The following is a 13,406-nucleotide window of genomic DNA, read 5'->3' as shown; positions in this document are numbered from 1 at the left end:
GATAATATATGTATGCCTTTTCTTTCTTTTCTTTTCCTGTGTCTGAGCTTGTTCATTTCTTTGTGTTGTTCTACGAAAAACTGAAAAATAAAATATTGGAAAACAAGACATTATGGTCTCAGTAGCTAATTTCACTTATTCAATCATCAATCAATCAATCAATGTTTTATTTTGAGTGCAACTCACACCAAGGTGTCTCAATACACTTTCCAATAAACAACAGAACAATAAAATATTCAGTTAAAATACAAGGAACAGTGAATACAATGAACAGCAAAAACAAAAGTCAATACAGGAAAAACTTAAATCAAGGGTAGGTAAGAGTAAGAGAAAGGACAGAAAGCAGGGATAAGACAGGCAGACAGACAGACATGAAGACAGAATGTTAGGGTAGGAGAAAGGTCTGTGTCGAGCCCAAGCCAACAGTGCTAAGGTAAGTTATATGACTGTGAAACCAAGTAGGTTTTGAGTGTAGATTTAAAAATTTCAACTGAAGTAGCTTCCCTGACTGTAAGTGGTAGCTTGTTCCAGAGATAGGGAGCTCGGTAGGAGAACGCTCTACTGCCTGCTGATTTTTTCTTGATTCTAGGGACAGTAAGGTAGCCTGCTTCTTGAGAACATAAGGGGAATATAAGGGACGATGAGGTCAGAAAGACATGAAGGTGCAAGCCCATGTAATGATTTAAATGCTAACAGGAGGACCTTAAAGTCAGATCTGGCTTGAATTGGGAGCCAGTGAAGGGAGATTAGAATTGGAGTAATGTGATACAATTATCTAGTTATTGTGCTTGCTGACAAGCAAGGCACAATCTTGAAATCCCACATACTTATTCATATTATTATTATTATATCTGCCAAAAAGTTTGGCGCGTAATAACTCCCTCAATTTTTGCGCCACATAGACATGCCAGACCTCAAAATGACCGGCTCATTGAGGACATGTATGCTATGACTTTGCTAAGGGTTTGTGAAAGCGGTTTGGCCGCAATTCGCCATTAAGCGCCATTTTTTTCCCCATTGACTTGCATGGGGTTTGGAAAAATCTTGCAAAATCTTGCAGTAAATTAGCTGTAATTCAGAAACCATAACCACTACAGCTACCAAACTTGGTAGGGAGGTGCACTGAGGGGTCTTTTACTATCCCCGAAAAAATTGCACCAATTGACCATATGGTGGCGCTATAACAGCCCTCCTTACCTTTTGGTCCATAACTTTTGAACCGTAGGGTCTATCATCAAAATTCTTTTTTCCCTGGATTCCTTGGGTCCTCCCGCATCTACTCAACTAGGCCACGCCCATTTCCGTCTGACTAGATTTTCCGCCATTTTGCATTTTGTCCAAAACCGTTTTTTTGCCATTTCTCCTTGAAATTTTGTCCAATCTTCACCAAACCAACGCACACATCATGTGGGGACTGTCCTGCACAACACTGATTTGGAAGTTTTTGAAAAAAACACACCGTTGCCATATAATCGACTTCCAACTTTCTGTGGGTGGGGCCTATTTCACAAAGATCGTCCGATGCTAACCAAACTTGGTACAGGTGTGGAGGGATGTACTCTGAGCCTATATCAGAAGTATTTTGTCATTTAGCCTTTAGGGGGCGCTATAGCAGCATTCAGTGCCTGTCCCTTCTAAATGGTTTTATTTTGAAGGGCGGCAGGAAGTGCGGATTCATTCTCATTATGGCCAGCCTTCCTTCTTGTATGACACTTGACACTTGTCACTTGTCGCACGCACGCTATTATACAGACAACAGACACACCTATGCTTGTATCTCAGTGGGTATATCACTCATGGTCTCACTCTCATTTGCATACTGTATGTTTTCAGCAGCTCCAACTCTTCTCTGTTAAAAACCAAATGCTAAAAGTGTACTGGAAACAGGAATCCGGTGAGATTTGACCAGATTAATAGAGCTAAAGAGCAGCTCTGAGCAGCAGCGTTGCATGTTGGGTAGAGCAGTGTTGCATCTTGGGTAGAGAGAATGATATACACTTGTCGCCAACCATGGGAGGCCTGTCTGTTCTGTTAGCTGCTGTGTTAATGTAGCATGGTAACATGTCCAGAAAACAATGAATGAACAAAATGAACTGAACCCATGGGTAAGTGTCACCACTTTGTGGTTGTCCTTTTTTACAGCCAGCTGGGTTTGAAAACATAATGGAAGAGATAGCCTAGTGTGAATAGCCTAGTGTGAATGGAGGCTGTTAGCCACAACAACTGTGCCTTATAGGCTAACCTCAGCCAGCCAAAACAAACACCTTGTCCCCCTGGCGTTAGGACACACTGTTCATCAATGTTTGGGACTAGTTGCATCAAGCTAATTGAGCTAATGCTAGCGTTAGGCCAGCGTTTCTCAACTGGTGGGTAGCGTCGCGGGGCCGTTTTGATTGGGTCGCGGACATTTACAGTACAGTACTTTTTTTTTTTTTTTTTTTTTTCAGATTATTGAAACTGGATTAGCCTGACCAGTTTCACTTGTTTAACAAGCTGAAGCATATGCTCTGCCTGTAATTCAAGAGAAGTCTGCCTTTTCATTTCATATTTAATTTTAGTTCAATTCAGATGATTGAAACTGGATTAGCATGGCCCCAGTTTAATTAAAAGTTATGACCAGTTTAACTAAAAAGCATATAGTCTGCCTGTGATTCAAGAAAAGTCTGCCTTTTATTACATATTTCATACAGTTCAAATAAGACTTTCTGACCATGACCAGTTTGACTTGTTTAAATTTAAAAACATATAGGCCTGTAATTCAAGTCTGCCTTATTTCAATTGGTTTTTAGCCCTAGTTGCACTTCTTTTGCACTTTTTTGTTCATTTGACAGTGCATGAAGGCATTGTGTATTAAATAAATGCGCTATTTTTTGTTCAATAAATTTGAGTGGTTTAAAAAAAAATCTGAAATTTGGGTCGCGACTTCATGACAAGGAAAATAGTGGGTCCTGAGGCTACACCAGTTGAGAACCACTGCGTTAGGCGTTAGTTAGCATGCTACCCAAGCAGCTTCTCTGGCTGACTGGACACATGACAACCGATCAGCAACTCTGTAACAAAACTAAAAGGGTAACATTACTTTGGTGACCAGGGACTATTATCAGTACATTTGACTTCTTACACTAACATAATGGAAGATAGCCTACATTAGTTACTGGCTGATTAGATGCAGCCATTGATAGCTTTTCACTTGTGTGTTTGCAGCTCTGGTAAGCCTGCTAGTTTTGTAAACAGTTGTTGTCGCAACCATAAACATGAATGACACTACAAGGAATACTACTTCTCTGGAGGTTATCATGTCCTATTTTCCTTGAGACAGTTGGAGACATTTACAATACATGGTAATTATTGATGCTGTAGTTTGCAGGTAATGTAGTTTTAGATTGCAGAGATTGGGCCAGCCTTTTGTGTCTCTCTAGTAGGCTACAACCAGTCTGACTTCCCCACCTACCAAGTACTTCTACTCCAAAGTCCTTTTACTCACATAGGCACCCCCATAACTACTTAGTCCCCCTAGGTCCATGGGCGGGGACTTTGGAAGCCAGGCGGTGCATGGCGAGGACAGCAAGCACAATTACATTTTCGTTAGGAAATGTAGACATTCTAGTTCTAGTTAGTATTCTGGCAGCAGCATTTTGGACAATTTGTAGTTTTTTAATGGTGTAGTTTGGTAGGTCAGAGAATAAGACATTACAATCTTGATGAAACAAAAGTGTGTATCAAGGTTTCAGCATCCGTCGTATTCCGCAGGGAGCGGATCCTCGAGATGATGGTGGAAAAATCCTATTTTAGTGATTTCTTTAATGTGAGCATCAAATGAGAGTGCTGAGTCAAAAATAACACAAAGGTTTTTAACTGTGGGACACTGCGTAATTAAGCAATCCCCAATGTTTAGGGTGAGGTCTGCAAGAAGAGACAGGTTGGTTTTTGGACTACAAATTATTTATTTTTATATTTTATTTAAAGTTTTGTTGGAGTTGCAAGAAATTATGAGACATCTAATTGGTGAAAGAGATTAGGCATGATTCAAGGTTTGTAATTTGGGAACGGTCATCAGGTGTAAGTGGTATGTAAATCTGGGTATCGTCTGCATATAAATGAAATTTGACACCATAGCTGTGGAGAATATGACCAAGGGGCAGCATGTACAGGGAGAAAAGCAAGGGGCCCAGCACAGAGCCCTGCGGTACACCAAAGTTAACTGTGGAATAATCAGATATAGAATTTGTATGCAAGACACAGTGTGTTCTATCAGAAATGTAAGAAGTTAGCCAAGAGAGTGCAGAGTCACGGATGCCAACTGGTATAAGAGGATTGTATGATTGTCTGACTGTATCGAATGCCGCGCTCAAATCGAGTAGGATGAGGATAGAAGAAGAATCTGAGGCAAGAAGTAGGTCGTTTACGACTTTTGTGAGAGCAGTCTCTGTGCTATGAAGAGACCTAAAGCCAGACTGAAAGGGTTAGAAAAGACTGTTAAATACGAGAAGAAAGTCAGTTAGTTGGCCAAAAACAATAATTTCAAGAACATCAGGATCAAGGTTTTTTGAGGAGCGGTTTTATTACAGCTGATTTGAAGGAGGATGGCACAGAGCCGGAAGAAAGAGAGGTGTTAATGATGTTGAATAGGCGGGGGGAGGGGTAATATTTGGAGAATTTCCTTCATCAGCTTGGCGGGAAGAAGGTCAGATAGGCAGGTTGTGGGTTTGGAGGAAAGCAACAATTTAGAGAATGTGTCAGAAGAGACAGTCTCAAACTGTGAGAGCACGGCATTGGTCTCAATTTCACCCAATGCTAAATTAGTAAGTAATCAACACCAACAGTCGATAAAGAGTTGTTAATCTCATCTCTAATAAGGTCAATTTTGTGATTAAAGAAGTTCAAAAACTCAGTAGCAGTAAATTGAGAGCTCACGATAGGAGAGGGTTTGCGGGTAAGTTTTGCTACTGTGTCAAAAATAAACTTTGGGTTATCTTTGTTAGTGTTAATAAGATTTGAAAAATAGGAGGCTCTAGCAGCGGAGAGGATAAGCTTGTTAAGTTCTTAGGCTATCACTCCATGCAAGCCGAAAGACCTCCAGTTTGGAGGAACGCTATTTGCGTCAAAGTGGAGCCTAAAAAGATGTGTTTTTAATTGTTGGCGGAAGGAGGGGCGAGGTGTCCTGCACTAGTGGAGGGGCGGAGGGAGCGGTGAGAGGTTTGGAATCTGACCATGGATTGTAGGTACGGAGGGTGAACTGCCCTGTAGGCCAGTACTAGAGTCTTCAATTTGATAGGTGCCAAGATGGGAAGCCAATGAAGGTCACGGAAGAGGGGAGTGACATGGGAGAATTTAGTTTGATTGAAAACCAGACGGGCTGCAGCGTTCTGAATGAGCTGAAGCGGTTGAATAACAGAGGCAGGGAGGCCGGCCAAAAGAACGTTGAAATAGTCAAGGCGAGACATGACAAGTGACTGGACCAGGAGTTGTGTCGCTTTTTAGTTAGAAACGGGCGGATTTTGTGGATGTTGTAAAGGGAGAACCTACATGAGCGTGCTGTCGCTGCAATGTAGGCAGAAAAAGACAACTGGTTGTCAAGAGTCACTCCAAGGTTCTTAGCTGTTTGAGAGGTTACTACAGTAGTGTTGTCAATGGAGATGGAGAGGTCAGTCAGAGGGCAGTCTTTGCTAGGGAGGAAGAGGAGCTCAGTTTTTCAAAGATTAAGCCTGAGATGGTGAGCAGACATCCAGTCACCAATGTCTTTCAGGCAAGCAGAGATCCATGACTCGATTTGGGTGTCTGAGGGGGGGAATGAAAGGTAGAGCTGAGTGTCGTCTGCGTAAGAATGATAGGAAAAGCTACTCTTCAATTAGTTCTTCAATCAAAATTTGGACTTGATCTGTGTGCTCCAGTGCCATACTTTGATTAACTGAACTAAAGTCTCTCCTTCATCCGTTATTATTCATGAGTTGAGTTGGGGAGGTTTTTCATATCCGCGCGATTATTACGCAGCTCTGAGCTTCCAGTTCATAGCTCACCTGATCCAGAGCAGAGGATTTTATCTGTTACAGCCAGTAAATCACATGGACTCATTAACAGTGCGTCGGAATGCATCGGGAACTTCGCAGTGAGACAGAATTCTGTGCATTATGGAGTGGAGAAAAGTGTTGTGCAGAGAATGTGGTGTTGTGGATGCAATGTATGGAGAGCTGTGTGCACGTTTTGAGTGCCAATTCTGTTCCTTTCTGTGCACTCTCTCTCTCTGCTTGTGTGCGTACCTGCTTGTCTGTTTTCTCTTGGAGAGAAAAGTGGCAGAGCGCCGCTCCGGTGCATTCCGGCAGCACTACACCCGTGTGTGTGTCACATTACCTGCAGTGTGTATCTGTTCTTGAAGCAGTTGGTGACCAGTTCCCCTTTAGACAGATGGTAGAGCCAGGTGAGCTTCCTCCCACTGTGTCTGCTGGCATAGAAGGCTGTGAATCGCTGGTAGCTCCGCTCCAGCTGAGACAGAGAGAGGGAGTGATTCAGGTATTTAGGCATTATAAACTCGCAGCAGCTTCCATCTTAAAAATTACTCCAATTTCAGAAGTCAGATTTTCCTAGATTTTTAGTATGTGATTTAACATGTCCAATGGTAGTAGAATCCATTGAAAAACTGTATCAATTTGTTCAGGGTTCAACCATATAATGACTGACTGAGGCCCTATCTTGGAAATATGGAAATTAGGGGTCCAGACACACCCAATGATATAGATAATCATTCCAACGTGTTTCTGTCTGTCTGTCTGTGTGTGTGTGTGTGTGTGTGTGTGTGTGTGTGTGTGTGTGTGTGAGCAGAATTGTGTTCGGCCACGACTATGCCATTTTACGTGCAATCACGCTGAATCTTTCAGGAAGTGTAAGGAACACCCCTGCCGGTGACTTAAAGGAGCTGGATTTTTGAATTAGCTAATTAGGACTGATTAATTGCCCTAATTACCTAATGATTGCCGGAATGGGCCTTTTTCACAGCCGCCATTTTGTGTCTAAAAGGCAGGGTAAACACAGGTACAACCAAATAATTAATTAGGACCCCAGGCAGCATTGGAACACCTAAATGGTTGGAAATCCTAATTGTTATGGTGCACCTGTGTTACTTCATGCCACACAAAATGGCTGCCCTGAAAAAAGGCCTATTACCTAATGATGTGATGTCACTCGAGCAATGATGACCCCATCTGGTGACATCATCACCTGGTGATGACATCACCAATTCTATACGTGATGTCAGTGATTTATGATTAATTTGACTGTGTCCCGGAGGCTTTAGAGACCACTGTGTTCCAGAGCACGGGGGGGGTCTCACTCCCAGGGGTCGAATAGAAGTAAAAAAACATAAAATAGACCAAGTTTGCATTTGTGGCTCATCTGTTAGAAAGTTATAGCTGAAACCATTTCAGGGTATATGCAGGAATCCTGAAGTTAAATTCAATACCTTTTAAGACCTTATTTAAGACTTTTTCAACGCCACTTTCGTCACATCCGCGATAGGGGTGTAAATCACAAGTTTCATCACGATACAATAGTATATAGATTCTTTGGACAACGATACGGTATTTGCTGATATCACAAAGTCTGCGTGATTCAATTAAGGGGTCTGCAATCGATATGGGACAATATCATACATTTATTTAACACCATCAGCACAATAGCTACAACATTTGTCATGACTCCACGACCTGTCCTTGTGTGAGCGGTGGAGGCTGAGCAGCCATCCCCTGCAGTGTAGTCTAAAAGAGGTGTTTTCTCTACTGGGGTGCAGATCAACTGTCAGAGACTTATGTAAAAAAGAAAGAATAAGTACCGGTATATTTATTTATTGATATTATGCTTGCATTACCATGATCATTTCTGTCGATGTTAGAATCCAGTTTTGTCAGCAATTGTCTTCAATTCCACATTGACATGCCAGCAAAGTGTGCGGGAATAATGTGTAACGTCATATTAAATGCCACACTTAGAAACAGTGTGAACGTGTTCATGGTGGATAAAGTACATTACGTGGCTGGATATGCAGATGCCTTGAATGCAAAGCATGCTGCTTTGATTTAAATAGCCTGTACACAATGACACCTTTAATTTGGTGTCTGAAGCCTCCCTGCAGAACGTGATGTGTGCTGCCAGGCTGGGCAGCGGGGACAGAATAGTTAGTTTCCGTGACCCATAAATATCGTCAAATTCATGGGAAATAGCTCCCCAACAGAGACCAAAACATGGGCATATCTGTGTTTGATGTACATACAATGAACTGGTGCGCTCGGATTTGTGAAACAGGTATTTTTCTGTGATTTTCCTCTTTGTGGAGCTGCAAGTGTATCCTCCAACTGAACGTGCTTCACTTCAGCCATAATTATACAGTCTATGCTGCAGCCAGACTGCGGGCGCCGGTGCAGGCTGTGTAGAATGGGCAAGTTGTGCATTTGGTAATTCATTGGCCCTAATTACCTAATTAAAGAATATGTCTCCGTTAGGTCACCTGCAGGGATGATCTTTACACTTCCTGAAAGTTTCAGCCCGATCGCACGTAAAATGGCATAGCTGTGGCCGAACAAAATTCTGCTCGCTCACTCACTCACTCACTCACTCACTCACTCACACACACAGAAACGTATCATTCTTGCCATGTTAAATAAACATGACAACATGAAGGTATTTAGAGAGGGAAAGACTCCCGTCTATGTTGTTACTGCAATCAAATGGTCGTTCCAGCTCAGACAAGTTGCTGGGGTTTAGCGGCTCATTTGTAAACATTTTTCACATACCCCCAGGTTGGTTCCGCCTCCATTAGTTAACCCTATACTGGCTGTTTTATTTTTTGCTTTTTTGAGAATGGATCATTTTTATTGGGTGGGAAAAAAAATAATTCCTGTGACTAGTTTGGGAGTAGCCTTGAATGCCCTAGTGTGGGTAGCCTACCTCTGAGGGAAGAGCAAAGGTACAGGACTGCTGGAATGGCCAAGAACCAGAACTCAGGACCTGGATGCTGAAATCCACTGCAACACGCACACGCACACACCCACACACACACACACACACACACACACACACACACACACACACACGTTTATTTCATGCATTCATATTTCAATAATTCCTCACATCAACTCCATCTCCCATAATATATTTTGTCTCCTATCAGCTTACTGGTTGGAATGCTTTGTAATCACTGTGTTAAAGGAACACACCAACATTGAAATAGTGACCCGCCTCCTCCAGCTAGTTTAGCACAATGAATGGTAGTCATTGGAACTGGCTAGCCTACCCCCGTTAACACCAACATCAAAGAAAAGGGGTGTGTTTCGAGCACGGGCTGGGGGACTGCGGCGGCGGCAGAGAATGGTCCCATACTGGTCACCTGGCATAATCCAAGTCTCCAGAAGCTCTGAGATGCCAAGTTGACTTGAAAAATGTCATTTACACCCTGTTTTTAGCTGAAATCGGCACTGTAGCAAGGTGCTGCACAATGGTGGCTGGTGCATACCGTCGCCTGCTATTATTTTGGTTGCTCTTTTGTTTTCCTTATATTGTTCTTTTCTTTTTTACTATTTCTTGTTTTTTTCTTATTTATTGTTTGCGTGTTTCTTTTTACGTGTGTTTGTTTATATTGTATGCTTTGTAGGGATTATTATTAATATTGGTTTAATTTCTGAGGTAGAGACCCAGAATAAGCCCATAGGACGAATCAGCGTGACATCACAACCACCCAGAAATGCGGAACCCCGCGGCAGTTAACTAGTATGAGTTGTGCAAAACAAACGTTAATATCTCAAAAATTATACATCACATCGCTTATATTTGACATTCTGAGTGAGAGCAGAATTAGCTCAAGAGTTTGATGTATAATATATGCATATCCTGTTAAAGTTGTGTGAACTGCTGCAGTTTTTAAAATGTAAACAGGGTCAGCGGGCTAGAGTCAGACACTCAAGCTCAGGCTCCATAGGTGCCGTTTCCACCCAGTTTGTTTACCAAAATGCTGCTTGGCTGATCCCTCGTATAGGGTTTCCTGTCTTTACCTGCACATGCACATGCTTTTTGTTGATTTCCTTTTCTCGTTTCTGCTTATTTATTCATGTGCAAATAAATAAATATTGTTGGACTACAGTACACTTCTGCTTATTTATTCATGTGCAAATAAATAAATATTGTTCGACTACAGTACCCGCACAGAGAAAAGAAGGGCTTCTATCTTCTCGTCTTTCTAATCTTACAAATCTCCCAACATGTTGGCGTGTAGCTTTAAATGTGATACAGCTGTTTGGAATGATTAGTAATCAGTGTGTTAAAAAACACTCGTGCTCACAGTCTAAGGCCTCGGAGTTGATGAGATGTCTCTTGAACTGTTCGTTGAGGTCTTTGCTGACTCCAATGTCCTGAAACATGCGCTGGAGCTTGGAGGTGTACTCAAAGCCACATGCTTGCTGTTGGGAAGGGAAGGAAAGGAAAGTTGTTCATCTTCGGCGTTGGATGGAAACATAGACACCAAAGTTAACCATATGTCTGTCCCCAGTATATCATTGTCTCTGGTGCTCCAGGCTAACACTTAAAGTTGAGCTGACATGAAAAATGACTTCACTATTTTAGATCACATCCCTTGTCATAGAGTGCACCTATTTAACACTAGGCTTGGCCTACTTGCCTGCCCTATTGGCGTGTGCCCCCCATGACATCACTGATCAGTCTTGTCACAGTGCCTCATTGTGTGTGTGACATCACTGATGATCAGTCTTGTCACAATGCCTCCTTGTGTGTGTGTGTGCACACTTATGACATCACTTTTGACATCATCGCTGATGACATCATCACTGATGACATGATGACATCATTAACTAATTAGCCTAATTAAAAAGGACAAAACAATTGAGTGTACAGTGCTCATTTCACCTATAAAAGGATTATTTACCTCCATGTCCAGAGCAGAGGAAAACCCATGTACTGAAGAGCACTGCTGTGCCAAAACCCATGGTACGAGAGACTAGTACCTAAATCTAACCATGTTGTCAGTTAAAAAAATAAAATAAAAATACATAGCCTATATAGGCTACTCGGCAGCAGTAGCTCTCCAACTCTGTTTTTTTTTTTGGATCAAATTTTTATTTTATGTCATGCTCTCCAACTCTGTTGATCTTCTTGCTCCGTCTCTCTCTCTCTCCCTGCCCATTCTAGGTTGATCTGTTAAGTTCCTCATCTGTGTATTCAGGTTCATAAAGACATCCCAGGTTCATAAAGACATCCCCTCAAATCTGGTGTAAACGGCATATCTTCATCGCTTTCATAGTCACACATGTTTAGTATGTTTTAGTAGCCTGTTTACAGAGCGCGCTGTGTCTGACACACCTGTACACAGTGTTAGTGACCAGCGTGGATGCAGTGTGGAGCCAGAAAGTAGTGCCAATAAATAGCGCGGTCTGATCAACAGCAAGACTGCGGTTTTATTGATGAAATGAGATGTCATAACACATGCATGCTTTCTTTAGGAGTAAAACTTGATAACTCCGTGACCCTAGAATGTCCGTCGGGACTCGTTTTTCTCCATTCAGATCAAGATAGAGCTCCGCCCACGGGACTCATGGATCAGCAAGTTAGCTTCCCATACACTCTACAACTGGTATGGAGTTCATACAACTTTATGTCCAATAATCCGCACTATCCCTTTAACTGCTCCTTCTATCGAAGAACAGCGGATGGGAGACAGCTGGCCGTCAAGTTGGGACTCCAGCCAGCCTATCTCCCTTCGCTCAAGTGGCGGAGACCGGCTCCAGGACGAAACTGTTTTCTATTACTCTTGGAAGAGAAACTAAGGAGATCTGCTAGCCTCGGCTAGCTGCTTGTGTAGGGCCGCTAGTTGCCACTCCAACAATATACTAAATCCTATGCAATCGGGATTCAGACCTGGGCATAGCACCGTTTCTGCTAGTCTTAAAGTATTAGATGATATTAAGGCTGCCATTGACAAGAAATCTGTTTGTGTTGCGTTATTTGTTGATTTAACCAAGGCTTTTGATACAGTTGATCATGCTATTTTAATTGACATTCTTTTGAAGGCGGGCTTCTGTCAGAATGCGGCTGATTGGTTTCAGAGTTATTTGTCCGACCGCACACAATCTGTAAGGTTTGGTAATGTTGTTTCAGATCCTGTTGTCTTGGAGAAAGGGGTTCCCCAAGGTTCCGTCTTGGGGCCTCTTCTCTTCCTCTTATATGTAAACAAAATTTGTGACCGTCTGAAATACTCACAGTACCACATGTACGCGGACGATACTGTTCTGTACTCCTCTGCTCCTTCCTGTGAAGCTGCTATCGCCAATCTCCAATCTGATTTCACCTCTTTGCAGCACGAGCTTATCGAAGCTAAGCTGCTCTTAAATGCCAGCAAAACTAAGACAATGTTATTTGCACATAGCAGCACTGTGGCTCCTCCGCTTGCTATCCACACACTTGAAGGGACAGCCATTGAGTATGTGGATACTTATAAATACTTAGGCTTTTGGCTGGATAAGGACCTAAATTTTAAACACCATATTGCAATTCTGTCCAGGAAGCTCAAATTCACCTTGGGCTCCTTGTATAGATTGAAATCGTGTTTTTCTATGCCTTCTCGTAAACGCCTGGTGGCAAGCCTGTTCATGTCTCAGTTAGACTATGGCGACACTATCTATAGATTCGCGTGTCCTACTACCCTGGCCAAACTTGATCCACTTTTTCATGCTGCTTTGAGATATATTTCCACCTCAGGCTACAGGACCCATCACTGTATCTTGTACAATCTAGTCGGATGGTCCTCCCTGACTATGCGTAGGATGCAGCATTGGTATATTCTCATGTATAAGACCATTCTGGGTAAGTTACCCTCTTACTTATGCTCTAAATTTGTGTCCATAACTACCTCGTATAATCTCAGATCCAACTGGTTGCGCTTTAAAGTGCCTCCTGTACGGACTGAGGCTGGTAAAAGAAGCTTGTCTTATTTTGGTCCCTGGTCCTGGAACGACCTGCAGACACGTTTTAAGTTGGTTTCTTTGATTTCGTTGTCCAGTTTTAAACACAAGTTGTCAGAGGTTCTTGTCTCGAGCTGCTCCTGTGGCAACATTTAAACTTCCACTGTGCACTTTGTCTCTTTATGCACTTTATGCCTCTTGTAGCAATACTTATACTCCTCTGTGCACAATATGCCTCTGCACTTTATGTCTCTCTTTTATCATCATTTTATGACTATGATTTTAGGTTGTAAATCGTAATATACGATTTTATTTCGTATGCTTCTTATTATTACTTCTGATGCAGTGTTGGTGTAGTCTGTGCTCTGTTTTAATTAGTTTTTGTATCTTGTATGTAAATGTGTGTATGATCTGATCTGTAACTTGCTGCCTTCTTGGCCAGGTCGCAATTGT

The 13,406-nt window shown here is 42.2% G+C and overlaps 1 protein-coding gene across 1 annotated transcript in view; it reads right to left on the bottom strand.

Moving 5' to 3' along the window:
• cul1a (cullin 1a) overlaps positions 1 to 13,406 on the bottom strand; it is an 89,648-nt gene that overhangs the window by 17,506 nt on the left and 58,736 nt on the right. Inside the window, exons 15-17 of the mRNA XM_083653420.1 lie at positions 10,322 to 10,439; positions 8,935 to 9,011; positions 6,349 to 6,480 (exon numbers count right to left, since the gene is read on the bottom strand). Coding sequence (XP_083509546.1) covers positions 6,349 to 6,480; positions 8,935 to 9,011; positions 10,322 to 10,439 — 327 coding nt within the window. The remainder of the gene's footprint in view (positions 1 to 6,348; positions 6,481 to 8,934; positions 9,012 to 10,321; positions 10,440 to 13,406) is intronic.

The sequence above is a fragment of the Poromitra crassiceps genome (genome assembly GCF_964638095.1).
Source record: "Poromitra crassiceps genome assembly, chromosome: 17".
NCBI lineage: Eukaryota > Metazoa > Chordata > Actinopteri > Beryciformes > Melamphaidae > Poromitra > Poromitra crassiceps.
Note: the sequence above shows the minus strand (reverse complement) of the source record. Positions and strands in the feature narration are given on the sequence as shown.